Consider the following 15,281-nt stretch of genomic DNA (forward strand, 5'->3'; position numbering starts at 1 on the left):
TGAAGTGACTTGTCCAAAGTCACACAGCCAGTAAGCAGAACAGGGACTCAAATCTAAATCTGCCTGACCCTCAGCCCTATTTGTGTCTCTTGAGCCCCTGCCTGCTTCCCTGTTGCCTTGCTGAGCTCCCAGCCCTCCCAACCCTCCCTTTCCTTACCCTCCAACCCAGCCAGGTTCCTTGTCCACTCATCTTGCTGGGATCTATCCCCTTTCCTTTTCAGGCTGAGCCAGACGGGACTGTCCCCAAGAAGCCCCTTTCTGCTGGCCGACATCTTCAGCCTGTGCCCGCGGGTTAAAAAGGTGGATCTCAGGTGGGCATTCCCCTGGGACAGGCAGGACTAGTCCTGAAGGGTTGCGCCTGGAGCCTGGTGGGTATGAGGGGATAGGATGAAGACAGTAGGACCCAACTAGAGGCTGCGCTTCTGGAGGAGGGGTGCTGGCTCCGCGGGGGCATCCTGAGGCTGCGGCTGCAGCTGGTTGACCCAGGTGCTGTCTGCTCCAGGTCTCTGCACCACGCAACCCTACACTTCAGATCTAACGAGGAGCAGGAAGGCGTGTGCTGTGGGTAAGCCCCCTTGGACCGTGCCCAGGCAGCTAGCTGATGTTGGGGACCAGTAGATCTGCCTCCTGGGTGGTCAGAGCAGCATGCAGACTGCCTACCACAAAACATTCCCCTGGAGCAATACCGCAGGGGGGCTTGTTTCACCCAGCACGAAGAAACACAGGTCCAGGGGGATCTACTGTAAGGGACGGAGCAGGGGACTCTGGACACTTCCAGAGGGTCCAAGCTTGAGTGGAGACCCACCTGGAGCTCAGAGGCTGTGCCTGGGACTAGCCAGGGTAGAGGTGGTCTGAGTGGCCAAACGCCCCATTCCCTGCTTGTCCCTCTACCTCCGCCCAGCAGGTTCACGGGCTGCAGCCTCAGCCAGGAGCACGTGGAGTCACTGTGCTGGTTGCTGAGCAAGTGTGAGGACCTCAGCCAGGTGGAGTAAGTTGAGGGAGGAGGGGAAGAAGGAAGGAGAGGAGCATGGATGCATGCCTGAGGGGCACTGGAGGGGGTGTCAGTGTCCATGTGTGCCCGCCTACACCTCTCAGGACCAGCTGTCAGGGATGCCTGGGACTTCGGGTCACATACCCTGAATCCATTTTCTCCCTCTCGCCCCACTCCTGCCATGGTGGAGCTAGTTCCATGGTGTGCCCCCCTGACTTGGGCAGCCCTCAGCCTCAAGTGTGTGCAAGCTCTGCGGGCAGATGGGGGCTAAAATGAAGGATTCATTGTTGGCCCAGCAGGTGGTTAAAAGTACCAAATGGTTCCACCTGAGGAGGGGCACAGAGCCAGCCAGGATGGGGTCTTGCAGTCTCTTGTATTGAGATGTGGTGTCCACGTGGCCTGTCTTGGGTACTCTAGTAGTCAGCCCCTGCATGGGTGGAATAATAATAGCTAACACCTATTGAGCACTTCCTCCACTGTTCTAAATGCTTGACTTGTTCTTTTTATCTTTCCGGTATCCCTGGATACTAGTATTGTTCCCATTTTACAGATGAGGGAACTGAGACACAGAGTGTGTCTCAGTGCAACAGCGAACTTGCCCAAGATCACACAGCTAGTAAAATGCAGAGTCCCTGATCACAAGCATTAGGAATCCAGCGTAGAACCAGTGGGAAATAGAGAGAGCTGTCCACCAAAAATGCCATACAATTTACATTTCTGTTGTGATGTGGCCGAGAAGAAAAATGTGACTGATGAAATAATGGATTTTTTTTAAGACCTGGGGTCTCATTCGGTTACCCAGGCTGGAGTACAGTGGTGTGATCATAGCTCACTGCAGCCTCCAACTCCCGGACTCAATCGATCCTCCCACCTCAGCCTCTGGAGTAGCTGGGACTTCAGGCACACACCAACACGCCTTGCTAATAGTTCAGTTTTTGTAAGAAGTCTCGCCATGTTGCCCAGGTCGGTCTCAAACTTCTGAGCTCGTGATCCTTCTGCCTCAGCCTCCCAAGTGGCTGAGATTATAGACCTGAGCCACTGCCCTTGGGATGTATTTTAAAGAGATATGAATAAGAAATATGTCTTTGAGTGTTCTGTTTTTCATTATAGAGGGAGATTTTTCCTGTTTTAAAGACTATTTTATTAAGTGACTTCATAAGACAAACCAATTTTTAAATGACGTTTCTCAGGAAAAGATGAAATTAACAAACATCAAAAATGTCAGGCCGGGTACGGTGGCTCACACCTGTAATCCCAGCACTTTGGAAGACTGAGGCGGGAGGATCACCTGAGGTTGGGAGTTCAAGACCAGCCTGACCAACATGGAGAAACCTCATCTCTACTAAAAATACAAAATTAGCCGGGTGTGGTGGTGCATGCCTATAATCCCAGCTATTTGGGAGGCTGAGGCAGAGATTTGCTTGAACCCGGGAGGTGGAGCTTGCGGTGAGCTGAGATTGCACCATTGCACTCCAGACTGGGTGACAGAGAGAAACTCCATCTAAAAAAAAAAAAAAGTCAAAGACATAGGAGAAAAATCAGATGTTCCAGGACACAGTAGTTATATTATTTCTAAACCGTAGCTAAAAGTAGCTAGGCATGGTGGCCCACTCCTATAATCCCAGCACTTTGGGAGGCCGAGGCAGGTGGATCACCTGAGGTTAGGAGTTCGAGACCAGTCTGATCAACATGGTGAAATTCCATCTCTACTAAAAATACAAAATTAGCCAGGCATGGTGCCACATGCCTGTAATCCCAGCTACTTGAGAGGCTGAGGCAGGAGAATTGCTCGAACCCGGGAGGTGGAGGTTGCAGTTAGCTGAGATTGTGCCATTGCACTCCAGCCTGCACAACAAGAGCAAGACTCCGTCTCAACATAAATAAATAAATGAAAGTAAATAAATAAATAAAACAACAGAATACTGCAAGGAAGGAATTAAGACACTAATCAGGTGAGGTTTCCAAAATTGATATTGCATTCCCAGATTAAAACAAGGACTCTATGGGGTCAATGCATCCTCCAAACATTCTTTTTTTCCTGAATTTCTTCTCATTCAAAAACTGTGGATCCCAAATCATGCAGGCCAAGGGCGTGGTGAAGGTGAATTGGTTTTTCTTTAACCCTGAAAGCCTGCTGGAGGCACATGAGCTAGGAGTGGTCACCCAATATGGAAGGGGATGATGAGGACAGGTTTACTGTGGTGCTGGGGAGGGGATGGTAGTGGGGAAAGTAGGAGTTGGTGGTCATTCTAGTGGTGATAGAAGCAATGGTGGTGGTGGTGGCAGGCTTGGTGGTGTAGAGTTGTGGTTATAATGAAAGAGTGGTGGTGATGGCGGTGATACTGGTGGTGGTGATGGTAGTGATACTGGTGATGGTGGTGATACTGGTGGTGGTGGTGATGGTGGTGGCTCTGGTGACCCTGGCATGGGATTCAGTATCAGTGACAGTGGATGCAAGCTCCTGGTGACTGAGGAGCATCTCAGGCTGAGGAGGCACCTCTGATCACCGCCACTGCTCCTTACCCCCTACAGCCTCTCAGTAAACCTGCTGGGTGATGGTGGGATCAAATCCGTTCTGGAATGTCTGCCGCAGGTGCCTATCTCCGGTTCACTTGAGTAAGTGGAAAGCAGCCTGAAGGACAGACAGCAAGGAGGAAGGTTTCCCTGGGCCAAGACCATGAGGGGGCTCCTTCTGAGGGCATTTCCCCAGAGCCCCAGAGGACAAGGACTACGGAGGGCAAGGGGCGATTCTTCCCTTGCCTTCACTCCCCTGGCCTTGGGTCCCTTCCTCTGTCCCTCACACCCACCATGGGCAGAGCCTCCACCAAACACCCAAGAAAGGCTATGACTCATGGTGGGATGGAGCTGCCCCTTAGCGCATTCATACAGCCAAGCTGACCCCGGGGCAGGGAAGCAACATTCCATCCCCAACCAGCTGATATGAGATTGCAGCTGCCTGTCTCCTGGTCCATCCTGTCCCTGAAGTTCCTCTGACCCAATCTATGGGACATAAATTTGGAGATGTCCCTGCAGCTGGCGAGGGGCCTTAGGAAGTCATCCACACACTTGCTTCATCTCCCCAGTGACCTGGGGCACGGACAGCCAGAGCCAGGACACCACTTGTTGCTAAGCAACTGAACTTTGTGCTCAGGATTCCTTGACCTAGGTGGGGCTAGAGCTGCCAGCCTGGCCTTGTCAGCGCCCTGCCCCAGACCACAGGGCGAGCGAAGCGCTCACAGATTCAGGGTCTGGTGCCAGTTCTGCCTGTGTGGGGATGGTGTCCTTCTGGGCCTCAGTGTGTCCATCTGGAGAATGGATGCTTAGACACGGAGGCCTCTGTTCCTGGAAATGACAGCTGGAGAAGAGACGGAGGGGGCTGGGCAGGGTTCCATGGAGGCCCCGCCTCCACCCCCATCCTCAGCCCTATTTCTTTTCTAGTCTGAGTCACAACAACGCCTCTCAGGAAAGTGCCCTGTGCCTGGTAGAGACCCTGTCCTCCTGCCCACGTGTCCGGGAGGCCTCGGTGAAGTAAGGGGATGTTGGTGTCCCTGGCTGATGATGGGAGAAGCAAGGCACCCACACTTTGTGGCCCTCTATCTGGGTGACTTGGGGCAACCTCTGCCTCTCTCTGAATCTCAGGTTTCCTGAGCACGGGATCCTAATTTCCATCCCTTGATGCCCGGGTACCATGGGGACCACAGAGGCCATGGGGTGGGAAGGCCAGGTATCACCATGCTCACAGAATGAGTTTGGGGATCTCCTCTGGTTCTGAGGCCTCTACCCTCCCTTGTCCGTGTGGGTGCAGCCCCACTTCCCTCTCTGTGTCCCATGGGTGCCCTGGGTGCCTAGGAGGCTGGCACGTCTGGGCACTGCACTTCCCCAGGCCCTTCTCTCTGCAGCCTGGGCTCTGAGCAGAGCTTCCAGATTCACTTCTCCAAAGAGGACCAGGCTGGGAAGACGCTCAGGTAATCCCTGCGGGGGGATGGGACAGGGGAGGGAGAGGGGAGAAGAGGCTGATCCGATACTGGTGATGGTAGTGATACCATCACCAGTATCACTACCATCACCACCACCAGTATCACCGCCATCACCACCACTCTTTCATTATAACCACAACTCTACACCACCAAACCGGCTGATCCTGAAGAGGCAGCCTCCATGGTCCCCTCTTCCCTGGGCCCTCTCCTCCTTTAGACAGCAGCTTCAAGCTCCCTGCCTGGGTCTGTTTCCCAGATCTGCCCCCGATGCCTCGGCACCTCCAGATCAGCCAGGGCCTTGGCATTGGACTTGTGCCTCTTAGCCACGTCCTGACTACAGGCCTTGATGCTTCTGAGTGTCATGGTTAGGATTTTGAAGCCACCTGAAAATAAATCCCTGCTCTGCCACTTACCAGCTGTGTGGCCCTGGACAAGTGAAATAGGGATAATAGCACAACCTACCCCTTAGGGTTATTGTGAGGATTAAATGAGTTAAATATCAAGTGCTGAGAGAAGGTCTGGCTGATAGGAGTGCTGTCAGCTGTTATTATTGTTACTATTATCATTACCCCTGGTAGCCCTGAACTCTCTGAGCCTCACCGCCACTGCCTTGGGCCACTTCCTCTACATGTCTTACTTCAGCTGTGAACAGGGCCTTCAAACTGGTCCCCTGCCTCTTGTCAGGCATCCTCCCCTCCACTCACCCCACTACCCCCAGAGGGATCTTCACAACACACGTCTGACTGTGCCCCTCTCTACTCTATGTCCTTCAGTGGCTCCCCATTGCCCCCCAGGTGAAGTTCAAAATCCCTAGCGTCTTCTCCCTCACAGTCTGATCCAACTGCCACCTTCCCCCACGTCCTTTCCCACCCCCGACACCACACACACCCCCTACACACCAACCCCACATACCACATATACACCGTGCACACCCCACACATACCACACACAACACACATGCCACACAGCACACACAGCATATACCATACACACACCACACACACACCCTACACACCAACCCCACATACCACATATACACTGTGCACACATGCCACACAGCACACACAACGTATACCACACACACACCACATACACACCACACACACACCCTACATACCAACCCCCCTGTGCCATGTGTATATGTGCACCCAGAGACTGGCACAGTGCCTGGCCTAAAGTGAGACTCCTGATACTTTTTTACAGGGGGTGCGGGAGATTTTTATCCAAAGAGACAGGAAGCTCCCAGGGTAGGAGCTGCATCTTTGGACTCTCAGAGCCTGATCCAGGCCTTTGCCCTTGGGCGTTGGGGGCTCCCCCAATAGGCCCTCAGGGAGGTTGGGATGAAGCTGGGTGGCAGTGCCTACAGGCCTCACCCAGGCTCTGCCCTGGCTTTCTGCCCTCAGGCTGAGTGAGTGCAGCTTCTGTCCAGAGCACGTGTCCAGGCTGGCTGCCGGCCTGAGCCAGTCCTTGCAGCTAACGGAGCTCATGTGAGTGACCCACCCAGCCCATGGGGACAGCAGAGGGGTGGGGACACCCTGCCAGAGCCACCCAGTGACTGACCTCTGTCCCCAGGCTGACCCAGTGCTGCCTGGGCCAGGAGCAGCTGGTCACCCTCCTGAGCTTGGTGCAGCGACCAGCAGGGCTGTTCAGCCTCAGGTACCTCCTTCCCCCCTGCCTCTGGGAGGGGCTATGGTATGAATGGGAGCAGAGGTGGGCACTGGAGTAAGAGTCCCCCGGGATCATGGCCCTGGCCATTTCCTGTACCCACAACCCTGTCACCTGGACCCTGAGCAAACCCTGTCCATCTATGCCAGAGACTCCACAAGGCACACAGAGAAACTGACCCTCCCAAGGCTGGAGGCCTGTGCTTTGGGATTTAAGAAAAAAAAAAAAAGGAAGTTCCAGAGGATCCCGAACTGAAGACAAAAATAACCTGAAACAAAGTTCATGTCTGTCTGTTCACCATGATCATTTTAAAACACTCAGAAAAAGAAGATACCAAAGTAGAGAGAATAATTTTTTAAACCTATTCCCAGTATCTACGTTTGACAGTTGTTCATAATTTTTCATATTTACTTCATGTTTTTATTTTTATTTCAGCTAAAATGGTTTTAAGTAAGTGATAGACCTTATAATACATCACTCCTAAATATTTTACCATGAATTTCCAAAAAATAAGGACATTTTCAGCCTGGATCAGTGGCTCACACCTATAATCCCAGAACTTTGGGAGGCTGAGGTGCATATATCACCTGAGGTCAGGAGTTTGAGACCAGCCTGGACAACATGGTGAAACCCCATTTCTACCAAAACTACAAAAATTAGTTGAGTGTGGTGGCACGTGCCTGTAATCCCAGCATGAGGTAGGAGAATCGCTTGAACCCGGGAGGTGGAGGTTGCAGTGAGCCGAGATCGTGCCATTGCACTCCAGCCTGGGCAACAAGAGTGAAACTCCATCTCAGAAAAAAGAAACAAAGGACATTTTCTCCGTAATCACAGTTCCATTAGGACAGCTAAGAAACTCAGCCATTCCTTAGTGTCGGGTGCTACCTAGTCTAATCTAAAATGTCACCTTCGTCCCCCAGATGGGACAGCTGGCTTTGGGATCCAGGATCTAGTCACATCTGGTTTGAATTTGCACCGGTTGGCAATGGTCTTATGACTCTTCTATCCTGTGGCACGCTGCCCCGCCCACCACAGTTTTCTGTTTCATGGCAGTGTCTGTTGAGAAAATCAGCAACTGCAGGTACTGCAGACTGTCCTTCTCCTGACCCTGGTGGCTTCCTGATGATGTCATGGTGCGTGTTCCTCTAACCCCTGACTTTCCTGTAAACTGGAAGTCAGATCAAAAGGCTCCATGACATTCAGCTCCACACTTGTGCCCAAAACACTTCTGTCACAGACAGTGCTGTGCACTTCTCATCGCAGCCTGTGACAAGGCACCTAAGGACTGTCCATTCCCCAAAATAACCTGTAAAAAATTGTAATAATTATACACATAATTTAGCCAGGCATGGTGGCACATGTCTGTAATCCCAGCTACTCTGGAAGCTGAGGCAGGAGAATCGCCTGAACCCCAGGGGGCTGAGGTCCTGGTGAGCTGAGATTGCGCCATTGCACTCCAGCCTGGGAAACAAGAGTGAAACTCTGTCTCACAAATAAAACACACACACACACACACACACACACACACACACAAAGACACATAACAAAATTTACCATCTTAATCATTTCTAAGTGTAGGAGTGTTAAGTACATCCACTTTTTTGTATGGTCAATCTCAGAACTCTTTTCATCTTGCAAAACTTAACCTCTGTCCCAATGAAACCACACCCAATTCCTCCTCGACCCCAGCCCCTGACAACCACCATTCTGCTTTTCTGTCTCTATGAATTGGACTGCTCTAAATAGTTTATGTGAGTAGATTCATTTGTATTTGTCCGTATTTGTCTTTTTGTGACTGGCTCATTTCATTTGGCATAGTGTCCTCTGGTTAATTCATGTTGTAGTGTGTGTCACTGTGTCAGCCTTTTTTTTTTTTTTTTTTTGAGACAAAGCCTCACTCTTGTCACCCAGACTGGGGTGCAGTGGTGACATCTCAGCTGACTGCAACCTCCACCTTCCAGGATCAAGCAATTTTCCTGCCTCAGCCTCCCAAGTAGCTGGGATTACAGGCACCTGCCACCACACCTGGCTAATTTTTTTGTGTGTGTTTTTAGTAGAGATGGGGTTTCACCGTGTTGTCCAGGCTGGTCTTGAACTCCTAACCTCAGGTGATCCGCCCGTCTCAGCCTCCCAAAGTGCTGGGATTACAGCCGTGAGCCACTGTGCTTGACTTCTTCCTTTTTAAGGCTGCATAACACTTCATTGTATGGATAGACCAAATTTTGTGTATCCACTCATCCATCAGTAGACACTTGGGTTGTCCATTCAAGTGTCCAATTGACAGTCCCTGCTTTCTTTTTTAAATATTATTTTATTTCAGAAACAATAGAGACAAGTTCTCACTGTTTTACTCAGGATGTTCTCACTCTCCTGAGCTCAAGTGATCCACCCACTTTGGCCTCCCAAAGTGCTAGGTGTGAGCCACTACACCCAGCCAGAAAGTCCCAGCTTTCAATTATTTTGGTTATGTATCCACAATTGCTAGATCACCCAAAATAACTTTTTTTTTTTTTTTTCAGATGGAGTCTTGCTCTGTTGCCTAGGCTGGAGTGCAATGGCATGGTCTTGGCTCACTGCAACCTCTGCCTCCCAGGCTCAAGTGATTCTCCTGCCTCAGCCTCCCAAGTAGCTGGGACTACAGGCACACACCACCATGCCCGGCTGATTTTTGTATTTTTCATAGAGACGGGGTTTCGCCATGTTGGCCAGGCTGGTCTCAAAATCCTCACCACCTGCCTTGGCCTCCCAAAGTGCTGGGATTACAGGCGTAAGCCTCTGCGCCGGCCCCAAAATAACATTTTTAAATAAAACTTTTCTTATTCTAAAAATAATATTGGCCAGGTGAGATGGCACATGCCTGTAATCCCAGCACTTTGGGAAGCTGAGGTAGGCAGATTGTTTGAGCTCAGGAGTTCAAGACCAGCCTGGACAACATGGCAAAATCCTGTGTCTACAAGCTAAAAATAAAAAATATTTACTCATTGTAGAAATGTGCAGAAAATCCAGAAATACATAAAGAAAATAGTCCTTTAAAATTTCAATATAACTTTAAAGCAGTAATATTTGAATTCTCTTGTTTCCTGCTTCCAAATTAATGCACATGCATTGTAGAAAGATCAGAAAATTAAAGAAGAAATAAAATAAAAATCACTCATGAGAATTCTGTCATCTAAGCAACCACCATAAACATTTGATATATTTTCCTATGTTTTCCACATACCTCTGTCTCCCTCCTTCTTTCCATACTTTTTTCTCCAGATATTTTCTTTTTTTTTAAATACAAAATTGGGTCTATAATCCCAGTATCTTGGGAGGCCAAGGCAGGCAGTCTCAGGAGTTCAAGACCATCCTGACCAACACGGTGAGACCCGTCTCAACTAAAAATACAAAAATTAGCTGGTGTAGTGGTGGGCACCTGTAATCCCAGCTGCGCAGGAGGCTGAGGCAGGAGAATCACTTGAACCCGGGAGGTGGAGGTTGCAGTGAGCCAAGATGGCGCCACTGCACTCCAGCCTGGCGACAAAGCCAGACTCTGTCTTAAAAAAAAAATGGGACCATGTTTTACATACAGTTTGGTTTCCCTGCCTTTGTGATGTAGCATTTTGTGGATCTTTTCTTAAATCTAAAAATATCAGTGGCCCAGTGCAGCGGCTCACACCTGTAATCACAGCACTCTGGGAGGCCGAGGCAGGTGGATCACTTGAGGTCAGAAGTTTGGGACCAGCCTGGCCAATATGGTGAAACCCTGTTATTAGCTGGGCATGGTGGCACATGCCTGTAATCCCAGCTACTTGGGAGGCTGAGGCAGGAGAATTGCTTGAACCCAGGAGGTGGAGGTTGTAGTAGCTGAGATCGTGCCATTGCACTCCAGCCTGGACAACAAAAGCAAAACTCTGTCTCAAAAATAAATAAATAAGATAAAAACCAAAAATATCATTAAAAATAATATTTTCTGTTTGGATTGTCATAATAGTTTTTGGAATAAGGGTGATGCTAATTTCCTTTTCTAGGCTGATGCCTAGTTATATAATTTTATAGTTTTTAAAATAAGGGGGTAAAAAGGCCTCTAGGACCCCCTTGACACTTTCCCCCACCCCCTCATGTGTGCTGATTGTCTGCTGCTCACCCTGGGGGACCTTATCTGTGTCCCCTTCTGTGACAGGGTGCAGGAGCCATGGGTGGACCAAGCCGGTGTTCTCTCCCTGTTAGAAGTCTGCGCCCAGGCCTCAGGCAATGTCACTGGAATAAGGTGAGTCCAGAGAAGAGGCCCTCTTGGAATTCTTTATCTTTCATGAGCATCGGGACTTTTCCTTGGCCTTCCCTTATCCTGTGGGATAATAGCTGTGTCCCAGCTAATTCTCCGTGTCCCCAGAATAGCAGGAGCTCCGGGGGTATATGTGAGGGGTTACACATTTGTTAGGACTAGTGCAGTAATCAAGCCACAGTGTCAGCGCAAGACATCACCAGATTCAGGACAAAGGGCTAGTGGATCCAGGCAGACGTGGCTGGCAGTCCACGCAGGTTGCTTGGAAGTGGCTCCTAGATGCAGTAACACACATCATGGCTCTTCAACCAGAAATAACACAATGACACACAGAGTGGCTAATAGCAAAGGTTCTAGTATCCCCATCTTCAGATCCCAACTCAGTCACTTACTGGTTGGAGCCCATTACTGTATCTCTCTGGCCTCAATCTCCTGCTCTTATAAGAAAGTCTAATTATAGGCTGTGCACAGTGGTTCACACCTGTAATCCCAGCACTTTGGGAGGCTGAGGCAGGTGGATCATAAGGTCAAGAGTTCAAGGCCAGCCTGGCCAAGATGGCGAAACCCCGTCCCTACTAAAAATACAAAAATTAGCTGGGTGTGGTGGCAAGCACCTGTAATCCCAGCTACTCAGGAGGCTGAGGCAGGAGAATCGCTTAAACCTGAGGGGCCCAGGTTGCAGTGAGCCAAGATTGCACCACTGCACTCCAGCCTGGGCGACACAGTGCAAAACTCCATCTCAAAAAAAAAAAGAGTCTAATTATAGCCCTTCATGAGGCTAGGAGGATTACAAGAACTGGAGCACGTAAAGATGTCTGCTGTGCTGTCACCAGTCACACGGCCTGCCCTGCTTCTTCCTTCTCTCCTCCAGGAGTGAGCAAGGGGATGCTCGGGGGACTTCATCTCTCTTACAGCTCTCTCCCCATAAGCACCCCCGTGAACATAACATTCAAGTAAAGATGATGAGCTTAGAGTGCAAATGCAGTCTCCAGACACATCCCCTACCCCACCCTTCCACCACACTGTGGTCCTTGAGCCCCTCCCCCAGAAAATTCTGGAATGGCCCTTGGATCCCTCTTATGGCTTTCTGTCATGGTCTGAAAAGCCTCATCAATTTATTAACTTTAAGTTGTTGAATAGGGCCAGGCGTGGTGGCTCTCGCCTGTAATCCCAGCACTTTGGGAGGCCAAGGCAGGAGGATCACTGAAGCCCAGAGTTCAAGGCTGCAGTGAGCGATGATGGTGCCGGCCACTGCACTCCAGCCTGGGTTACAGAGCAAAACTCTGTCTCTTTAAAAAAAATTATTGAAAAGGCACTACTTTGGGTATTGTATGTGACTCAGGGAAGCGCCTACTTTCCCATCCTAAGCTGGGCCATGGGAGGGGAGAAGGGGACCCAGGCAAAGGGTCCCAGAGCTCAGAGTTGGAGCCAGGCAGCCCAGGTGCCAGCTGGGCCCTCCAGGGAAGGCTGCCCAGCTTCACGTTGGCTACCACTCCCTCCTCAGCATCTCCGAGACCCAGCAGCAGCTCCGTGTCCAGCTGGAATTTCCTCGCCAGGAAGAGAATCCAGAAGCTGTGGCCCTCAGGTGGGACCCAGCACCGGGGGCCCCAAGACAGGGGCTGGTGTTGGGGAGGGGGCGGGGCTGCTTCTGACCAGTATTCACCACCCTACCCAGAGTCCTTAGAGGTCTGAAGTGTTTACACAGCTACAGAGGTCTGACCAACCCACTTGTGAGGTGCTCCAGCCCCACCCCAAGCCCCAGTCTCAGCTCGTTACCCCCGCAAGCTTTCAGCTCCCGGAACGCCACCTTGCTTACCTTTGCACACGTTGTGCCCTCTGCCCCGAGGGTCCTCTTTGCGCCTACTTTCTTCACCTGCCCAACTCCTCCTCATCCCTCAGGTCTCAGCTTAAATGCCAGCACCTCAGGGAGGCCCCCTGGACCCCAAGACTTAGCCAAACACTTCCATTATCCACAGCACCTCTAATCCATATGGCACAGTTTTGGAAATTGAAATGTCACCCTTTTGAGTGGACGCAGCTCGGCATGTGTACATGCTGGGAAATAGAGCGTGGGAGGATCTCGGCCTCGCCTCACCTCCTCGGTTAGGTGCCCTTGTGCAGTGAGCAACCTGCACCACCACACCAGCTGCCCCATCTGGATTCCTGCTTCCTAGCGCTTCTCATAAGTGAATAGCAAAGTGCAGGACTTCGTTTGATCGGCATTTATTTACCCCTACACCATAAGCTCCTTGCAGGTGGAGACTGAATCCCCCATACTGGACTAGATGTTCAGAAACTGTCATCTCCCCGTTTGTGTCCAGGTTGGCTCACTGTGACCTTGGGACCCACCACAGCCTTCTCGTGAGGCAGCTGATGGAGACATGTGCCAGGCTGCAGCAGCTCAGGTCAGCACCCGAAAACTCCATGTGGGGCCCTGAGTTCTCTGGTTGACCCTGGTGCCTACTCCAGGCCACGAGTGACCCTGGCATTCTCACTTCTCTGTGCAGGAGATAATCACACTTGGCCAGTGGAGGGAAGGGAGAGTCCCAGGGTGGCTCAGGGGAGGTCTTGGGTGGCCCCGTCTCCTCTCTTGGCACCCCCTTCTGGATGTGATGACCCCTGAGGTGTGTCCAGCCTGAAATCCTCTGGAATATCCTTGGGCCGTTTCAGCTTGTCTCAGGTTAACCTCTGTGAGGACGATGATGCCAGCTCCCTGGTGCTGCGGAGTCTCCTGCTGTCCCTCTCTGAGCTGAAGAAGTTTCGGTATGCAGACAAAACATCCACTCAGCCCCCTTTGCAGCTCTGCTCTGCCCAACACCTCCTGTTTTTCCCAACTCTGGGCTCAGAGGACTTGGTGCCTCACCCTGTGGGCAGAAGCCACAGGTGGCCCTGGAGATGACTTTTAACAGTACCCAGTTGTAAACATGACCTTAGGAACATTGAGCCACGTGGCAAGAAAGTTATTCCCTTTTTAATGCTCTTTCATTGCTTTTCTTTTAAAATAACTGTGAACTAGTACAAAATTTCAAAAGACTGGGAACTGCTGTGTGCCATTTACCCAAATGTACCCTTTGAGCTGGGTGTGGTGGCTCACACCTTTAATCCTAGCACTTCGGGAGGTGGAGGTAGGCAGATTGCCTGAGCTTAGGAATTCAGGACCACCCTGGGCAACATGGTGAAACCCCATCTCTACTAAAAACACAAGAATTAGCTGAGCGCGGTGGCAAATGCCTGTAATCCCAGCTACTCAGGAGGCTGAGGCAGGAGAATTGCTTGAACCCGGGGGGCCGAGGTCGCAGTGAGCGGAGATCGCAACATTGTACTCCAGCCTGGGTGATACAGTGCAAGACTTCGTCTCAAAAAAAAAAAAAAAAAAAAAAAAAAGGTCTAATGACAGCCCTTCGTGGGGCTAGGATTACAGGAACCGGAGCATGTAAAGATGTCTGCTGTGCTGTTACCAGCCACAGCCTGCCCTGCTTCTTCCTTCTCTCCTAGAGGAGCAAGGGTCTGCTCAGGCAACTTCATCATCTCTCACAGCCCTCTCGCCATAAGTAACCCCATGAACATAACATTCAAAGGCTCTGTCTCCAAAAAAAAAAAGAGAACAAATTCACCCTTTGCCAATATTTTTCCACAATTGCTCATTTGTTCCCTCCCTCCTTCTTCCCCACCTCCCTTTTCTTTCCCTCTCTCCTACTCTCCTTTTCTGAACCATTTAGAAGTAAGTTGTAATCATGTCCCTTTACCCCTTAATATTTCAGAGAATTTCCTAAAAACAAGGACATTCTCTTCCATGATCCAGTCAAATTATAAAATCCAGGAAATGCAACATTGATACACTACTATTATCTCAACTACAATTTTTACTTTAATATCATCAGTTGTCCCAATAATGTTGCTTCTTGCACTTTTTTTCCCAGTCGTGGATCCAACCCAGAATCACACGTCTCATTTAGTGTCGTCTCTCTTTAGCCTTTTTCAACCTGGAACAGATCTCCTCGGCCCTTCTTTGTCTTTCATAGATTGTCTCTGACATTATAGGCCAGGTATTTTATAGAATGTCCTTCTACTTGGGTTTATTTGATGCTTCCTGACGCTTAGAGTCTGTCGGGCCGGGCATGGTGGCTCATGCCAGCACTTTGGGAGGCCGAGGTGGGTGGATCACGATGTCAAGAGATCTAGACCATCCTGGCCAACATAGTGAAACCTCGCCTCTACTAAAAAAAAAATAATAATCGGCTGGACGTGGTGGCACACATCTGTAGTCCCAGCTACTCAGGAGGCTGAGGCAGGAGAATCGCTTGAGCCCAGGAGGCAGAGGTTGCAGTGAGCCTGGCGACAGAGCAAGACTCTGTCTCAAAAACAAAAATAGAGTTAGAGTCTG

General features: G+C 50.4%; 1 protein-coding gene across 9 annotated transcripts in view; it reads left to right on the plus strand.

Annotated features, from left to right (window-relative positions):
* NLRC5 (NLR family CARD domain containing 5) overlaps positions 1-15,281 on the plus strand; it is a 90,666-nt gene that overhangs the window by 60,667 nt on the left and 14,718 nt on the right. For 7 of the 9 annotated variants that reach the window (XM_064383090.1, XM_064383096.1, XM_064383095.1 and 4 more), the window contains 12 exons: positions 222-311; positions 503-565; positions 902-988; positions 3,524-3,607; positions 4,430-4,519; positions 4,891-4,956; positions 6,372-6,455; positions 6,541-6,624; positions 10,796-10,882; positions 12,402-12,482; positions 13,219-13,302; positions 13,568-13,660. In XM_064383090.1, coding sequence (XP_064239160.1) covers positions 222-311; positions 503-565; positions 902-988; positions 3,524-3,607; positions 4,430-4,519; positions 4,891-4,956; positions 6,372-6,455; positions 6,541-6,624; positions 10,796-10,882; positions 12,402-12,482; positions 13,219-13,302; positions 13,568-13,660 — 993 coding nt within the window. Of the gene's footprint in view, positions 1-221; positions 312-502; positions 566-901; positions 989-3,523; positions 3,608-4,429; positions 4,593-4,890; positions 4,957-6,371; positions 6,456-6,540; positions 6,625-10,795; positions 10,883-12,401; positions 12,483-13,218; positions 13,303-13,567; positions 13,661-15,281 lie in introns of those variants that run through there. The other 2 variants (XM_064383094.1, XM_064383099.1) reach the window with 2 other exon arrangements.

The sequence above is a fragment of the Aotus nancymaae genome, unplaced genomic scaffold (assembly GCF_030222135.1).
Source record: "Aotus nancymaae isolate 86718 unplaced genomic scaffold, 86718_ANA_hifiasm-v0.15.2.pri h1tg000030l, whole genome shotgun sequence".
NCBI classification, from domain to species: Eukaryota; Metazoa; Chordata; class Mammalia; order Primates; family Aotidae; genus Aotus; species Aotus nancymaae.